The following is an 18,860-nucleotide window of genomic DNA, read 5'->3' on the forward strand; positions in this document are numbered from 1 at the left end:
TGCACTTTCAAAAACATTAAAATTGTTTCTACCATCTCAGGTTGTGAGCTTTGATGGTGCAGATTTATTTAAGGCACAAACATATTCCATCAACTACTGTAAGGGTTCGGTAAGATGCCATAACTTCCACAATGAAACATTCCAGTGAAGCGCAATACACAAAAAGATCAATTTGATAGCGAATCTGTGCAAATGTAAGGATCTGTTAAATTAAGCGTGTGCATCAAATCGCAGGTTTTTGTCAGGGAAAAGAAAGATTATAAAGAACAAACTGATTGTCTTCCAGCCTTGCCTTTCAGTGTTTAACCATCACATTACAAATAAGTAGCAAATCCTATCCATAAAACTGACAATTAAAAACAAAAGTTGTCATCTCAAGAGCTTTAATCATACATAGAAATTTAGTTGAACAGTACCATTCATTTAGAATGTTTTAGCAGTATGTATATTTAGTGTAAAGAGCATTATGTTTTTTTTCCTTTTTCTGATGAGGAATATCCATAAGGATGATAGAAGCTTTCAGAAATACACCAGAGAGAGAGAAGATCAGAGAAGAGACTGAGTACATGACTAAGTTGTAACACCTCAGACTATATTTTTAAACACCGTAGAAGGCGACATTTATCTGTGGTTTATGTACCAGTGTCCATCCTCGTCGATGCTTTTTTTTCCTTTTCATTATAACTGAAGAGCAGCAGAGACTTGAATGCTTTCAGAAACTAAAATAACTGTGCCGCAAGCTCTGTTTGATCAATGCCCTACGATGGAGAAACTCCAAGCAGTCTTCTATAACACCTTTTGCTGACCTAATCGAAGCCACGTTAAACTTGGGGTGGGGGGGAATTGTTGACACTGCTTCAAAGACAAAGGGTGAGCTGGAGTGGAGGACATTACTGCAATCAAGTGTCATATTATAGGCATGAAAAGAAGTCGAACACATCCATCTATTGATCCATCCACTTCTCTAGCCATACATCCATCCATTGATCCAAACATCCAACCTATCATAAAACACCACCATGAAACATACTTTATGTGCTGTTTGTGCTATCTTAGAAGCGCCACAACAACAATTCCAACCAGCTAAAGTCCCAAGCAAAGAAAAAAAAAACATAACATGTACAAGACAGAAGGTGGAACAGTAATTATCCTACAAATCCCAGAAGCAATTATTTTTCAGTCCATCCATTCCTTTTAAGAGTAGTTAAGTAACGCCACATGTGGATTTGGCAGGCGGCTAGCTTCACCGAGGGTGAGTTGCCATCTTGTTTCTTTTCCCTCTGAAACTTCTGAAGCTGCGTCTTTTGTGGAGTTGGTAAAGAGTAAGAAACTTCACTTCCAGAGCTGGTAATGATGGAAGCTGCTGCGGTAGCATCGTGGCATTCAGTGGGCGCACTCACGCGCAAAGACAGAGACTGTGTGTGGCGTTAAGGCTGGGAGGGAGGCTGCTGTGCTGCTGCTGCTGCTGCTGCGTGCTGTGACATGGCTGCCGGGGAGGACATGGACTGGACCATGGGCTGAGCTGGTGGGGGTAGTGGAGGCTGAGCCTGTTGGGCCCCTGAGTGCGTGTTGGGGGAAGGCGGGGGCGTTGGACGTTTGAATTTGTCGGGGCTGGTGCTTCTTCTTGGGGAGGGCCTCTGTTTGACAGTGACAGAGAGAAAGAGAGAACATAAATAAATGCTTAATAATTGCGGGACATTTTGTATCACAGTTGACAGGTATCACAGTTGACATTTTTGCTGTTTTTGGACCTAAAATCAACATAGCCGCCTATAACCAAACACCACGTGGCATTTTTACAGAAAGATTCTTCCAAATATTATATATACAATTGAGTAAAATTTCAATTGAAAATTATTTATAAAGATATTGTAGTAAACCTGTTGACATGTGATGAATCCACACTTGACTCACACACTATTTTATATTAAATAACTCAGAAAGCCTTGGAGTCTGGCCAGACTTTTCTTCAGGAGGAAATGACATCATGTGGAGCAGGTCATGTGATCAGGAATTAACACACTTCCTTGAGAGGTGTTTTTGTAATGGGGAACTTAGTTGAAAGTGATTTCTCGGACACAGATACAATTTGTTGTTTTCCATATAAAATTTGATTTATTGCCAAAAAAGAAATATCTGTCATGATTATCTCAACTTAATAAAAAGAACACAATCAAAACAATTTTTGAATAAGCTCATTTTATTATTGTTTAGCTAATTAGAAGTTGGTTGTTATTAAATTCAGACAGTTATTTAGTTGACATTTTAGTGATATCCAGTCATTTTTTATTAATATGTGATTGTTTCCATAATAAATAACTCTGGAATTTGTAAAGACATGATCATAATGAATATAAAAAACATATTTTTTGCTTGTAATAAAATTGTATGCAAGATATATCCCATGGAGTTCAAAAGCCTCTCAATTATATATTGACCCTTCATCTTGTATAACACAACTGTAGGCAGCATTGCAAACATTTCATGCAGAAAATGCAATTTGTGACAAACTAAAGTGTTTGGAGAAAATGAGAATGTGTGTCCATATAGGATTTTCTCTAGCAGAAAAGTGCAGGCAGAGCACTGAGGAGTGCTGTATCCTAAAACCGTCCTGAAGCTGCGCATGGGGTTTGTTTCCAAGACAACAATATCTTGACTACATATCACCATTTTAACTGCCGTTTTATGATAGACAGGCACAGATAGGCACAGCCACAACAAGCTTCTCCTCCATTTTCTAGGATACCATTTGGCCAGTCTCAACCATATTATTGGTTGCATGAAAAAGAGCAACAGAGAAAACAACAGCACCTTTTGAAAAATTCAGAGATTTTCAACTCGAAGTGCTGAAAAAGGCAGTACAAATAAGTGCAGGTGCTCAGAAAACAGACTGGCACTTTTCTCTGTAGGTGACTGTATATGGCCTCTTTCTTCTTTGGTACAATTGGAAAAAAAAGACAATGTCAAATAAATAAAAATCACACGGTCACTAAGCCTTAGTTAAACCGATATCACATTAAAATTTTCTCAAATTTGAATTAGTCTTAGGCAGACAGGTTAGTGAGAAAATTTTCAAAACTGAGTGTGCAAAATGAGAGGTAACTGGCAACACTTTTTGTAGGAAAATAAGCCTGTAAATGGTTGGGTTACTTGTCTTAGTCATGCTTCCCCCACTGAGCCATTGGTCATGACCTGAGGACTGCAATTCTGGTCAGACAAATGGAAAGGGTACAGAAAAAAAAAAAGATTTAGAGAAAAATTAATCTGTCTGAGGTTCTGATCTCCCAGACAGAGTTATTTCCCTGTTTTACTCCTGGGTGGGCTGAATGGTGGTGGGGGAGATGTGGTCTGTACAATACACATGCAACAAGAAAAAAAAAAAAAGGCTGAAAAAGCTAAAGAGACAGAGGCTAGCATTGACATTAGCATCAAACAGTGGGAGAAAAGGTTTAACCACAGACAGAACAACCGGCACTGAAAGTTGTGCAGCACGAAGATTGCCAACAAGACAATCATGACTATTTTTGATCAATAGTGAGATCATTATTACTACTAGAAATAAAGTGCTCTAATGCAAGATTTACTTATGTTGAAATGAATTATTTCACATACACTGTCCTCTATGTGCAGAGCAATCAATATTGCTGTCAAAGCCAAAATCTTGATCAATATTCGATTCATTCTGCAGCCCGACTTAAAAAATTCAAACATTTACAGATCAGACAGGTAGTTAGTGAATAAACTATTTCAGTTAGATGCAAATAAATGCACCACTAAAGCTTTGAACCTCATAAACGCTGCTATATGTTAGGGAATATGGACAAAAGCTTCATACGACTACCGCTGTAAAGCTTTAACAATGCTACTAATGGCACCGAAATAAACTCGCGTTACCCTAAACCTGTTCTCCAAACTGTGCCAGCCACAAAACAGCAAGAGAGAGGTCAGAATAATTAAGTCCTGATGCAATACAAGGCAAGCATGCAGAGATCTGAATGTGGAATTTTAAAAAACCACCACCACAAATTGATAACAGCAGAAAGGTCCTATGTGTACACGCTGCAAAATCTTAGCAAAAGGTTGAGGATTAGTCAAAGTTATCTCAAGATTCTGTCAAGACTCGGATCACAGTGACCTGAACTAAACTGGCAGTGTTCCCGTGAGAATGAGAGAGTGAGAGAAAGACATTTCATAACTTGGAAGTGTGAGTAGGTGGAGAACAGTCAAGTCAGATAGGAATCCTCATCTGTTCTCTTGGATTTAAACAGGCTTAAAACCAACCAACCACCTTCTGACAGTGCAAATGCTATGTATACAAAACAAGCACAAAACTACCCAATACTGGCGCACTAATTGTATACTGCAGTGCACACAATGATCTCATTAAGCTGATGTTGGGGGGCAGCTGCGTAGCCTCACCTTGGTGTTTTCTGTAAGCCAAATCTCAGTACAGAAACAGCAGCTTGGCTGAACTTCATTTGTGTGTCCTCACACAAGTTCAGCAATATACGAGCCCTAACCATGCCCTAGTAAACAGTCTGTCACACTTCTATACGTTAGCCCATTCCCTACAGTAGCTGATCACAACAACACTATATCACCTTGTCCTCCAAGAACATTGTTATCAGTTACATAATATGGCTGTGTAAATGCACTGTTCGTACTCAGAAGATAAAATCCACAGATGTATTAACTTTTATCCTCAAATCCTGCCATTATTCTAACTTAAATAATACTGTTAGAGGATTGAGGGTAATTGGATAGTAAAGACTTTATGTTGAGATTCACTCATTGAAGTGTCTAAACTAAAAACAACATAGAATTTAGAAACACTACTGATAAGACAAAGCAAAACATGTGATATTGACATATTTTCAGAATTTAGGACACACTGTTGGTTAGGTTGTCACGATTATAATACAATAGCTGTGTAGGAGAAAGATATCAATGGATCATGAAGTCAGTATAAAATACTACCACAAATACAAAGGATATCACAATTAGGAAGAATGTGTGACGTCAATAAGGTGTGTTGTTACAGTTATCAGAGTGTTATTGAAAAGATAAACATACAGCCGACTGGACCTTGAGACATTTATGTGTTACTGTAACTTGTCCTCCTATCAATCTGAGACAACAGCAGTATTTGCAGGAAGTTGAAGCCAGTTTTCTTAGTCAGGTTTATGGTTGCAAAATGTTCACACCCATTGTGGGTGTAGGACTCCTAGCACTTTTCCCCTTGTTCTCTCTCCCCTTTAAGTTCACCTCACCCAGCTGAGGCAAACAGCCACCCTTCCTAAGCCTGGTTCTGCCAGAGGTTTTTTCCTGTTAAAGGGGATTTTTTTTCTTCCCACTATCACTAAGTGCTTGCTCTAAGGAAATCCAAGGAAATCACTGGATTTGTTTCTCTCTATAATTTTGAAAGATATCAACGCTACTATGCTAAGTGCCTTGTGATAACCTATGTTGTGATTTAGCACTATATAAATAAAAACGGAACTGAATTAAACTCAAGATAAATCCTGGTAAAAATTTGAAATAAAAAACTGTGACATCCTGAAAACACAATTTGCCAGATGTCCAGTTAAGAAAGTGTGGGTGGATGGTACTTACTGCTACGGCATGAGAGGAGCTTCCATGGACGTGCAGGGCGGGGGTGTTGTAGTGGGAAATGGCAGCTCTGGACAGTGTAGCTGGAGGGGTGAAGCCAACTGTGTGGGAGCCATATGAGAGACCTGCAACAGAATGTGACAAACAGGAAGAGGAGGCAAAAAGGTCCATTTTATCACTGAGCAAATATTTAGGCAGAAATCTGATATCTTGCTGAATCAGACCATACGTGACTACAGAACTGAAACTGATTTAGTTTTTCTCTGCATTGTTTTTGGCAACAGGACTCTGGGATCCAAAGACATCCAGGACTTAGTTTTGATGCTAGCACAGTATGGGGAAGATTTTCCACAAATGCCCTCTTTGTTTTAATGATTTTAAGCAGTTTATTTTTATCCTACAATTTTCATGCTCTCTCACACAAGCTCAGTTACTCAATATTAACCTGCCAAGGTCAAAGAAAATCCACAGTTCTGCATGTGTCTTGGTTTTGTGGTTAGATTTCGATACATTTTTCGTGGTCTGACACACAGGGCTTAGGATGCAAGTATAAGCCACCCATCATTTTAATCGGCTTTGTCCTTCCCTTCGCTATCTGTATGTTGCCATTTTCTTTACGACAGGACACAACAACAACAACTTTTGAGCAGCAACCTGCTACAATGAAAATTTCTAGCTTTGCCGAGGGTTAGATTTTTTCAGTGAGGCAGGTCTGCTTGTTTTTTTGCGGCGGATGATCTTTTTAAATCACAATGGTTGCCTTACTGCGTGGAAATGTTCCACCACAACAATTCTACCCGTCACTATTTTCAGGGCCCCACTGAAGCCGCATCCCTTGCTTAGCTCCACCCATAAAAACTGCGATTGTTTTTAACAAATACAAACAACCTAGGGTGTCATTTCCCTAAAGCAGATTGATAGTTTGGTGCAGCCAGAACATTACGTTCTAAAGAATGGGCTACCTAAGCAAGACTGCGTTTTCAGTGACATACATAGAATAAAAGAAAATTGAATTTAATTTCTTCTCCCTTATTTTTTTAAAAAAAGGGTAAACATTCAATTGTCCAACTTTATTAAAACTGTCACAAGACAAAAATGACAGAAAGGCGTCAAGCTTAAGTTTACCGTGAACAAATTGTTGCTACAACTATACAGTGTGAACAAAAAAATTGCAGGTCCCAGATGAGCATTAAAGCAGATTACAATATGGTTAACACGGCGATAATAGAAAACTTGTCAACTTGTAAATTATAATGTCTGTTGCAGATTTGACACAGGACATAATGGTGAACTTGTGTAACAAAGACAAAGCTTTTGTTCTGCCTTGTTGTCGGCCAGAAAGTCCCATCGACTGATATCAAAGGTGTGTTTTATTGTGTTGTACCTACCAGGTGATATGGGTCGGCTGGAGCTGGGGGAGGGGGTGTAGGGGATGGGGCTGGACACAGTCCTTGCTCGCAAACCCTGTGCAGACATCTCATTGAAGTACCTGACAGAATGAGAAGCATTTTATGAAAATTCAGCAATTTCTAATCCAATAAAGCACTCAATGTATACTTTCATGGAGGTATATAAGCAAAACAGGTTACTGATGGACCCTTAACATGAAATGTGAAAGCTTTTTTTATGGCTACCTAATACCTCAGTGGTATGTGAAGTAAACCTGAAAATACATTTTTAAATCTCTAAAGGTGTATTTTAGGTGGCATGTGAGTGTGATCAAAGAAGAATCTACCTCCAGGAAACTGCAATGTGCTAATGCAAGCATTTCCCCGATATGACACAAGCTTTTCCTGTGTTACAACTGTCAGTTGTAGAAATGGAAGTATATAAAACTCGGAACATGCTGTTTTGCTTTCACTCTGTATTGGCATGTTAAGTTAGTGTTTCCTGCAGTCTGTGGCTGGAAGTTGTGCGACACCCAATACTTTAAACTCTTGAAATGTCTGGTACATTGGGAAAAAAAAAAAATAATTCTTTTCGTGGATAATGCCATTTATAATTGAAAGACCATCTCTTGCTACTGCTAATGGTGACAACACGTAGAAAGTTGCAGACTTAAACTTATAAAGCATGGTCACTAGTATGACACTTATAAATGTCCTTTAACTTCAGTGTCTTCTGTTACGTTAGCATGATTATGATTTTAAAAAAAGGAACTTAAAAAAAGGTTTTTCTGTTTTCTAAATAAACAAGGGTATATTTATATATTACACAGTATAGCACATTTTAAAGCTACAAATTGACAAAGTGCTTTAAAAAGGAGGAGCGCAAACAGCCTTTAAGCTTGGAAAAAGTATAACACTGATATGACAAGTAATAACGGCAGTCCATACAAAAAGATAACGTCTGTATGTTTACATAACTGGACCTGGCTGGATTGCATCACCCTCAGAGAAATGGGACAGTGTTTGTGTGCTGGTATGTCAAATGGATACACTGAATGCTTAACATATGTGGAGCGGATGCTGCAACACTGCAAGTTCAATATAATCAATGAAAGTGGCTACACCAGACCTGCACGCTTTAGTGATGATATAAAATACAATAATCTTTTATTTACATATTTTACGCATGGTGTGCGCGGTCCTACTACACAGAAAAGGGTCAAAAAGTGTGTATATTATAAAATTTAACTACTAGTAAACCTTAAATTATATTTTATATTTAAAACAGCTTCCAATTCAAAGTCTTGATCATCCTAGTAGTATCATAGTACCAGCTGACAGTTGTTTACCAACTTTCGTCCCTAGAAATCTACTGTAGTCTGTAGGTGTTAATGCACCCATATTGCACAAATTGTGCAAAACTCAGTCTACTTGTGATTTAACCACAAAGAAGGGCAACGCCTAGGCACATCAAGTGTGCCTTAGCTAGCAGTAAAAGGGATCTTATGGAGTTCAAATTCACTCTTCACTTACAATCAGAAACCTGCCTTTGCCTTAAATGGTTCCAATAATTTGACTGCTTTACAGTTGCATCAAGAGAACATAGATCTGGCAACGCAAAAATAAGCTACTGCTAAATATTTTGATGTCTGCAAATGTGTCTGAAGCAATCTTGGCAGCTATGGCCTGATTCAAGTCTGCAGAACAGTTCTAAACATTCAAAACATTTATTTTATGATAATAAAAAAGACAGAGAGATGTGCAATTGATTTAAGCAAGGTGGGCTGCTTGTCTGACATGCAGCCAACACTGGTGCTTAATGGACACCACACTGTTACCTTGCTAATCAAAAAAGAAAGCCTACAAAACACCAACAAAGACTGGCTATTGGAAGAGCAACTGTTGTGTGCTGAGGGGGCATACATGTCTGTTGTCTTTTGCATCTCTGCTGCTTTTGTTTCTTCATCTTTTCATCCTCCCAGGTTCAAGCCCCCTTTATCCAAACTGGCAGCATCAGCAGTATACTAGCCAATACGACCAAATGCCTCTCCAGCCTCTTTGCTACATCAGACTCCAGTACATGAGTCAAGCCATTTACGAAGATGAAGTTTCACCCATTCCTTATCATTTCGGACCCCCGTGCTAACTTGCTGTGACCTCAACTGTCATCTGTCCCGCTGTGTGTTGCATCCTTTACCTCTCATCGTCCATCTCCAGACTGGATTCACTCTCTGACAGTTGTCTGCAAAGGGCCTCCCTGCGCTCCATTTCTCTCTGAAGCTTTCTCTGCAGCCGGATGTTCTCCTCCCTCATGTGTCGCTCCTCTTCTATGTACTGGGCACGTTTCTCTGTGTCTAGAGGGGGACACATAGTGAGATTTTGTCAACTTCACATTAAATAACAACCGCATTACTCTCTAGCATGTCAAAATTACTATATTTGGGGAAAAAGTAATAATAATAAAAGGAAGTTATCTAAAAAATGTGTAGATCTAACATAATCTCCTCTAAACATCTCTGAGAACAACCCAGTTTATGTGGGTAATACAAAGTTTTCTTTTCAACACTAAAGTAAAAGTGGGTCAAACTCAACCTCTACTAAGACGGTGGATTATAAGGCAAAGTATGAGGTTCAGTATTGCTACTTGAACTAGCCTCTCAGGGCATGTATTCAAGGTTAGACTGACAACTCCCTCTAGTGGCAAAAACAAAGCACAGACACCATAATTTTGAGTGATAATCCCAGGCCAATGTTCAAATATATGTCTATTAATTCATTTTTCTGAGATAAACTGTGCTGATCCAACATTTCTGGCTGTCTGAACAACAACAAAATGTTATTAACTCTCTGTTTTCAATGCTCTGGAGCTCATACTGTACAATGTAATCACCTAATGTGGATTTCACATCCTGTACCACATGAATCCCAATCTATGCTGTCTCTATCCCTGACCGAGTGGCATAATGTTTTAGGGAGAAAAGCTAAAATACAATGAAAGTGAGTTTATTTAAGCAAACAGCACTCATTAGTGATATGTTTGGAGGAGAACGCTTAATGTCATCCAAAAGCAAAAAAATACAGATGTGTAAAAAACAGGTTGAAACTACCTATACCAACAAAATGTATATATTATCAACCCATTGGAATGTTACAAGCAGCTATGTAAAAACAAATAACACTATATATTACTCAACAGTGTATCTGAGTACAAGCAGAGTTTTACTGGAGATCTTTAAATTTAGATAGACACCAAGTAATGGTGTTACCAGAGGGCTTTTTAAGGATTTTAAGGAGACGTGTATCCTACTTTTCTCCCCTTTCAATAATTTAACCAGCAGAACTTGGATCCTCACAAGGTCATTATCGCCTGACTAAACAACACATCTTACATCTGAACGTACATGAATTTAATAACATGATATTTTCAGAGGCATTCACTTTCAGAGTCTTAAAACCTTTATGGGGTTGGTCATAAATCCCAGTTGTTACCTTCGTAAGTATCTATCTTCCTTCCTAGTGCACTGGTTTTAAAAACAGCACAGCAGTGAAAAATTTTATTTGTTTTGGAAGATTGAGCATGTTTCAAGACGTCAGATGTTGGCATGCTTTTGAAGGCAACAAGATTTCCCAGCATTTTTCCGTAGCATCCTTGAATGCATCAGGGACAAATTGTAAAATGGTACCTCCATGCCATTTAGTTAAAATGTAGTATTAATGCATGTAATATAGTATGCACTAGGGCTGGGAATTTTGTTGCATTACTGAGCTTCTGTGGCAAAAACTGGTCTCCTTATGCTTCATGGTTAAGCATTTCTATCATATAGCATTTGGTGACATAATATCATTATATCACATTACTTATATGTGTCTCTAGTTTCTAGACCATGGCTTTCTACAGACAGGCAGGAGGTATAGCTTGATAAGTAATCCACCAATCCATTATCAAACGCAACATATCCTTTAGAAAGATGCAGGGGGATTGAGCCTATTCCAGATAAACAGACGCCTATCAATCAAAGGGGTAATTAATCAGAATACTAATATCTGCCATTTGTAGTTTGTTTTGAGACTGTAGGCAAGTCAAATGCAAGGCAGAGGACACTAATGGCAGAAAACAAATCGTATTTGTGGGTAAAGACTTCAGACAATCAACATTAAGTTGAGACAGAGCTTTGGGTATCCATCTCAAAAGGACAAAAGGGAATAAATTGTAATTTAGGACCAGTGTGGTCTATCTTAGAGACTATGTAGAGACCTTGTTGACCAGTCTACAATTCCACTTCTTCCTCACCTATCTGCAGGTGTAATGGGTGTAACGTGACCAGCGAATAACAAGGCTGTAAACTGTGTCAGCACGAGGTCAGAAAGTATCCTGTTCTTTCTGGTCTATGTAAAACAAGATAAGCGTTGGTGTAGAATGAATTTGCCCCCCACTGCTCGTCTGAGGACCAGTTCTAACAATCACATCCTTAATCAACACTTGAGGGCATCTGTCCCTTCAAAAACCACACTCCCTTTGGATCATGTGACAAGCCGAGTGGCCACTTACGCTGCAGTTCAGTGGTGCGCAGGCTTTTCTTAAGCCTCTCCACCTCGTTTTTCAGGAAGCGGATATGCCGCATCATGTTCTCTGGTGAGTCTATCTCCATGGAAACATCTCTTGGGGAGGGAGGAGCCGATACGGGTTGGTCCAACTTCTCCTGAAGGATTCTACATTAGGAGACCAACAAAACACAACGTTACTATAAGTCATCAACAGAAATGATGAAAGGATCAAGCTTTTATGATAACTAAGACAACACCCGATTGGCTGAATATTTTGTTCAGAAAACCAGGAAAATCCTCTTCTTTATGTTGTATTGTGAGATGAAAAAAGGCTGATAATAAGGGACAATTATTCAGTCTATTATAATTTATGCTTCTGAATGCTACTGTTAGTTAATGACTGCTAATTATATTGTGCAAATAAAACAAAATCATTTAAATTCCTTGTTTTCAGTGACAGGCCAGTATTTTTGTATGCCTGTGAATGTACATTCATTTGTCAGGCACACAGAAAGGCCAAGAAATACAGAATATATTTACACAAAAGCGTTACTGTTCTGATCATGAAATGTTGAAATATTGCAACCATTCTTTGACTTCAACTTCAACTTCACTGAAGACAGCTAAAATATAGTGTCAGTTGGTTTCCAGGAATCACAGTAGAGCACAGCAGGAAGAGTTGTAAATCATTTTTAGCTGTGGTAAAAATATGAAACTGAATGTAAGTAGAGTATTTTTGCATGTACACATAAAGACAAACCCATCAAATTTCACAAATTTAACCGGTGCAAAAACTATTAGCCAGGTAAACAATTGGTCGATACACAAATGAAAGCAACAACATGTGGCTAAAAGCTGTAATAAATTTTGCTAAGACAAAATCTGCAACTGAAAGATAACAATCTGATGGGAACTTACACTTTTTCACCTCAATTTGGATCCATAGAAATAATCAATAATGAAAATGATCACTAGTTACAGCAATATTTATTCCGTAACAACTTCAGTAGTGGCAATCAAGTAACAGCTGCGGTCCCTTTTGGTAATACTGCTGCAGAGATTTTGGCTTTGAAATGTTCTCAAGCATAGATCAAGGCATAAACAAGATTTTAATCCAGGCCCACAAGTAGCAAGCTTTAAAATGCCCATGAGTGTTGGATACTGAAATAATTAACACATAATATGATCAAGTTGTACCTTTTTTCAGCCTCCAGTTTGTCCATCCGTTTCCACAGCCTGTTGACCAGGGCTTCTTGTTCCTGCTCTAATGTGTTCTCAAGGTCGATCTTCTCCCGCCTCAACTGGAGAATAAAAGGAAATGCAGGGAGTGACGCTCAGACACAAAAACCTTGACGTTCAAAAGCATGCACAAAATTGCACACGAATACACTGTGCTGCAAACCCAAGGTTGCTGTACAGATAAGCTTCTCTTCTATAGAGCTTCACACTCAATGCTGGCTGGTCAGTTTCATAGTGAAGAAAAACAACAATACAGGACAGTTGAAGATATATTTTGTTTCCAACTAGTATGTCGAATGCTAAAACAAGCTGCTCGTCAGTGTTTTCTTTGGTGTAACTGAGTCATTCCTGGTAAGCATGCCAACTTGTTTATACCTACATCTGGGCAAAATGCACAGTGGCATTACACAGCATCAATCTGACACATTAATGAGTGACCAGAAACAACAAACGCATGCAAATCTACAGAAAAAGGATGTCATCAGAGCACGGAAACATTATGGAGTGGCTTCAGCAGGCATAGGTTTGACCTAGCCGCAAACCAAAATGTTCTTTCCAGTTCACATTCAGCGGGAAGAATTAAGGATGGTGAAATTTTGGCATCTCCCACTACTGCAGTAACCAGACATACACACTGATTGAGGGATAGGTTGGAGGGCACTGAATGTTGAAATCTCCTACCACAAACAAGCATACCTGTTCCAAGGTTAGCTGCTTTGAGATGGTTTCATTTTCCATTTTCTTGATCTTTTTCATGAGCTTGTTAACCTGGAACTCCTGCTCCTGCTCCAAGTGCTGTTCCAACTCTGCCTTCTCATGCTGGAGCTGGAATGGAAAAGGGGAGAATAATGTATGAACAGAGGAAAAGCAGAAGACGTAAATGAAACAAGAGATGAGAACAAAAATAAAGAGCAAAAGCACAAGAAGAGACAGTAAGCAACATAAAAACAATCGGATGATCTCAGTGAACTAACACACTGGTGTCACATAATCAAATTTGCTTAAACATTGACAGTATTGTACAATGGGGAGGGAATAGCAAATTCTACTGGATTCAGGACTAAACTTCCCAGATAAACAGACAGTATAAAATAATGATTTGGCAACCAAAGTAACCACCTTTGGCAGCTCACCAGTACAAAAAAGGGTGCGGCCCAGCACTGATTCAAAATAGGACATCTCTGTGATGGATTATGTAAGTGATTACTCATTATAGGGAAAGGGACGCAAATTCATTTATAGGAAAAAATGGAGAGGGGAAAGTAACTATTTCCGTTATACTACTCAGAGAAACTGCTAGAAAACCTCAAAATAACGCAATTTGTTTTAATTTGACTTGCAATGACTACATTCATACCAAGTTTAGTGCTCCACAGTATCCTGGCTGAAAGAGCAGATCTGCCACACCCAGAGCAGCCATTTTCCTTACAAATAAAACACTGACAATTTTGTTGTTTTTTTTTGATAATGTGCATCTCTTTAGTCAATAGCTATTATAATAAGACAGCCAATGACTCCACTGCACTGACTGATGAGTGGCACCTATACCTGAGTCTGTGTGACTATATGTGTGTTGATTTTCAGGCTATGGAGACCTTGTAGAGATATTATATCTGACTTCAGCTTCTGTCCTTGAGCAGAGGCCGTTTGTAAGCGACACCACAACAGCGGCAATGTGGGCATGAGTGTATAGCTGTTCCCTTCATTATCTCCTACACTAATAATGACAAGTAGAACTATAGCTGAAAATGTTTTCCACCAAATCAATGTCAATATGCAAATGAGAATCACTCCTCTAAACTCCCTGAACTACTCTGGTGCAGATCCCCCCCTAGGAAAGGAAGGAAAACCTATATTGATGTATTACAAGGTGTCAGAAACAAGATGCAAACAATTAGATGTACTGAAAGAAGGGCATTGGTTGAATAAGTGCTGAGACACATAGTATTAATAATAGTGTATTACTTGCGTACTCATGTTCAAACACCGCAAATAAAAAGTTCACCATCAAACGCACTAGTGGAGACAAAACAGGTTAAAAAATTGTTTCTAAAATTGGTTCTGCAGTGGAACATTTACACATCCAGCAAAATAAATGGCCACGTTTGCTCAATGCAATATCACAAGAGTTAAACACATGCCCACATATACATAATATATACATACTGGGCCATTTGTCAGCACCAAGTCTAAGAGCTGAGGCAGACACAGGTCTGTTTAATGTTAAGTCAGAAGGCAAGATAACAACAAAGACCAAAACAAGTCCATCTGTATGACCTTAAGCAGGGTCCACTAAGACATTTGTACGTGTCCCTTCCACATTCCTACTTCTTTAGATATCAACAAACCATTAGTCATCCTACAGCCATCCACTGAAAGTGTGAGAGCAGTCATGCTGGTGCTGTGTGCTCTGTAGTTGAGAAAATAAGATGTGGAAAACAGACTGAACCAAATAACCGACAGACGGGAGGAGAGTAATTTGAGAGTCATTTAGAGTTGCTAGCAGCTGCAATGAAGTCATCTTGAGCCTTTCCAGGCTTCAGGCAGGTACCAACGCAGTTGATGATAATGCACTCGCGGCTGCATTGTCACTGATGGGGCTGTGTGCATAGACACACACCCAGGAAGCTCATGCTGAACACAGTTGACAATACTGCATCTAAAACTCTGCATAACTGAGCAGAAATACAACGTGTTGCACTGTGATAATTGTTACCGATAATACAAGTCATCCATCAGGACTAAAGTTTCTAACCAATCTTAGGCTATCCTCCAGTATGCCTGGTATGAACAACTCCAAAAAGTAAGGTAAAAATACGTGATTTTCCCATCTTATTCCCATCACTTACCTGCATAAGTTTCCTTGACAGTTCATTGGTGAGGAATTCTTCCTCCTTCTCATAGTTGACAGCCAAGGTCTCCTTCTCCTTCTGAAGCGCCTGGATCTTCTTGAACAAGGTGTTGCTGATAAATTCCTCCTCCTGCTCGGCTCTTGCTTGCTGTGGGACAGAAACACATGGGAGGATGTGGTAGAGGAAACATCAGTGAAATATACCCTGGGGTCTGGCACACTAAACTGTTTTGACCTTTATCCTGATTAAATTGTAACGACTAACAGTGAGCTTAGACACACACGCATCAATCAACCAAAGTCTGCTGCAATGAAGTGTGCGCCGGCCAAAGAGAAAACATAATTTTCTCAATTGTCTAAAAAAAGACATTGCAATTGTGGGTGACTTACAGTGAGGCGAAGAGTGAAACATGGGGGCATTAAATAAATGTGTAGGGACAGCTTCAACAGCTAGCATTACAGTGTGATGAGTCTCAAATTCTCCATCCTTCATTCTTCACTGACCTCAAAGCTAAATAGTGTGCCGCAAGCAGAGAGAATTTGCCATTTGTTTAAGAACAATATGAGGCACGATAGAAACCAAACAGCTAGTTAAGCTTTACAAATTTACAGAGAGGGTGGACAGGGTGTAGGGTGGTTGACTTGCCAACGTTAAGATCCTGGCATTTAGCTAGCTCGCTAAGTTTGGCCTGCATACTTCCCATCTATCCAGCAGATCGGTTACACATTTTTATGAAGCTGGGACTGATTAACGGACCATGAAGACATATGACGCATCAGCCCATGCCAGTGCTGCTGCTAAGGCTATTTATTTTCACTCGTATCCTTGTTGGTCATAACGTGGTGACAGCGTCTAAGCAGTGAGCAATCAGCTGACCATATAGCTAAACATCAGGGAGCTAACTTGAATCGTGAGGTGCCCACCTAATTTGTGACGCCTCTTAACTTAACAGTTAAGCTAACCAAGATTAGCAGCGCAAAACAAAACAAAGCAAACTAGCAGGCTACCGCTGCCCAGCCACCTAGCAGACGTTACCCCGCTGGCTAAATTAGCAACAACTAGCTAATGTTAGTAGAGCTAGCAAAACACCAAAGAGTTGTGTTCGAATACAGATAACCACGTAACACTGCAAATGTGCAAACATTGGCTATTCAGCACCAAACAAACAACACCAGCCAGAGATAACTTACTGACAAATGCATTATAGTAAGTAGCGTGGGGATAGCATGTAGCTAGTTAGCTGGCTAACGTTACTCACAATGGTGACGCTAGCTTTGCGGAGGTCCCGATTCTCCTCCTGCAGGGCTTTGCACTTGAGTTTGAACGTCTCCAGCTCAATTTTAAGAACTTTATTCTCCTGTTGTAACGAGGCGAGGCGGTTCGTCAGTTCCTCCAGGCGAAACTGTGAGATGACTATGCTCGGTTTGCCCGAATTTGAGGCGGAGGACGACATCGGGGTGGCGGAGCTGCTCCCCGCTCCGTCGGTGTCGCTCTCGCTTGCGCTGTCCGCCATGGCTGTGCGACAGTGTGTAGCAGGGAAGACGACGGCAGCTGCAGCGTTTGAGGAGCGCAGACAGCAGAATGGTACACCGTGTGACCTTGCGCCCGCGTGTCTGCATAGCGCCACCACCAGGATGTCTCCAGTACTACCCGATGGTGCGCCCATGACAAACGAAACTGGAAGCATTGATCCATCTTGATCAACGCCATTCAAGACTGCATTGACAGATGAGTGAAATGGGAAACTAATGCGTACAAATCCACGTGTGAATTCATCATGCCTCATCTGTGCTTGTGAAAAGTGTGCATTATATCTTTATTTTTAGCCTTATTGTAATTTTGTGCCTCTTTCTCCTGCCTTTTCTATATCTATCTGCTACAACATGTACATTTTCCCCAGTGAGGACTCTTCGATCTGGAACTCAAGACCCCAAACTTGTCTAAAATATGACAAGCTGAATACTCCTAAATACATTTATGTATGTAATTCAGGTAGCATAAAGTGGTGCTATAATGTATTTTGTGAGATTTTGCACATTCCTTGATGGATAATTTGCACATCTATGTTGCACAATCTGTAAACTTGTCTCACTTAAATAACTTAAACCAACTGGATTTCTCCTTTAGTGTCTTGAAGATGTTTCACTCCTCATCCAAAAGGCTTCTTCAGTTCAGCCTCTTGGATAAGAGATGCACTTTTGTACTGCTTCTTCTACGCCTCATTTGTGTCTAGCTGCTGCAACAAGTAAATTTCCCCAGTGAGGGCTCAATAAAGTTCATTTTTTATTTTTAATCTGGAATCCAAGATCATAAAGATCCTTAAAGTGTCCTGTATTATTACCCATCTTATTAACTTGTCTTTTAGAGGAGCTCCCACAAGCTGGATATTCCTGAATACATTTGTATTACTTAAAGCACCCTATTGTGATGCTGCACTGCATTTTGTGAGATTTTGCATGTTTCCAGGAAAATAACTAGCAAATTCCTGCACAATCTGTACAGCTGTCTCACTTCAAAAACACCTACCATCATAATCCTAGACTTCTTCAGTTAAGCTTCTCGGATGAGAGGCAAAACATCTTCAAGAACCTAAAAGAGAAGTCTCGCTGCTTTCTACTAGAGCTCCTAGGATTACCATGACCTGGATGACTGAGAACCTACACAATCCTATTGCGCTGCACTTTGGATGAACACCCTACAGTTGGTGCAGAAGTATGAGAAAACACCTTGATAGTTGTTTTGATTTGCTACATTTGCTTCTTATTTGTCTTATAAAACTTACATTTTATTTGACTTGCAACACTTGGTATTTTAAAGCTTTTATCTTTAAAGTTTTCCACTTGTCACTGTATACTGTTAAATTTCCTCATAAGTGAAAATCTATATGGCAATAAAATGGATCTTTTTCCTGATCCTGATAAATAAACCAAGTGTTCCCTGAAGCCTTGAACAAAGATCATTTTGCCATTACTACATATCCACATAAGGGTAGTATTCTAAAAATTGCTTCATATATGTAATCAGTAGGTGACAGGAAGTTTCTCTGTTGTGTTCCACACTTAATAGCACAATATCAATATAATTTAAATCATAGACTTTATCTATAGATGAGTTGTTCCATCATCTGTACGAAAAAATTACAGCTTGAAAAATATAATAATGTGGAACAATAAATCCTGGAGTTTCTTAAGATGTGTATAAGCATAAGGTTTAAAGGAAAAAGAAA

At 39.4% G+C, this 18,860-nt stretch overlaps 1 protein-coding gene across 1 annotated transcript; it reads right to left on the reverse strand.

Moving 5' to 3' along the window:
- Positions 1-366: 366 nt before the first annotated feature.
- On the reverse strand, positions 367-17,319 carry LOC111582667 (coiled-coil domain-containing protein 6). Its single transcript, XM_023291483.3, has 9 exons — positions 16,893-17,319; positions 15,632-15,781; positions 13,479-13,607; positions 12,741-12,844; positions 11,548-11,708; positions 9,196-9,352; positions 6,999-7,099; positions 5,614-5,735; positions 367-1,637 (listed from the first exon to the last, which is right to left on the reverse strand). The coding sequence occupies exons 1-9, from the start codon at positions 17,298-17,300 to the stop codon at positions 1,428-1,430; spliced, it is 1,542 nt and encodes a 513-aa protein (XP_023147251.2). The 5' UTR covers positions 17,301-17,319; the 3' UTR covers positions 367-1,427.
- Positions 17,320-18,860: the final 1,541 nt, after the last annotated feature.

Source organism: Amphiprion ocellaris, chromosome 16 (genome assembly GCF_022539595.1).
Source record: "Amphiprion ocellaris isolate individual 3 ecotype Okinawa chromosome 16, ASM2253959v1, whole genome shotgun sequence".
In the NCBI taxonomy this organism is placed as follows: Eukaryota; Metazoa; Chordata; class Actinopteri; family Pomacentridae; genus Amphiprion; species Amphiprion ocellaris.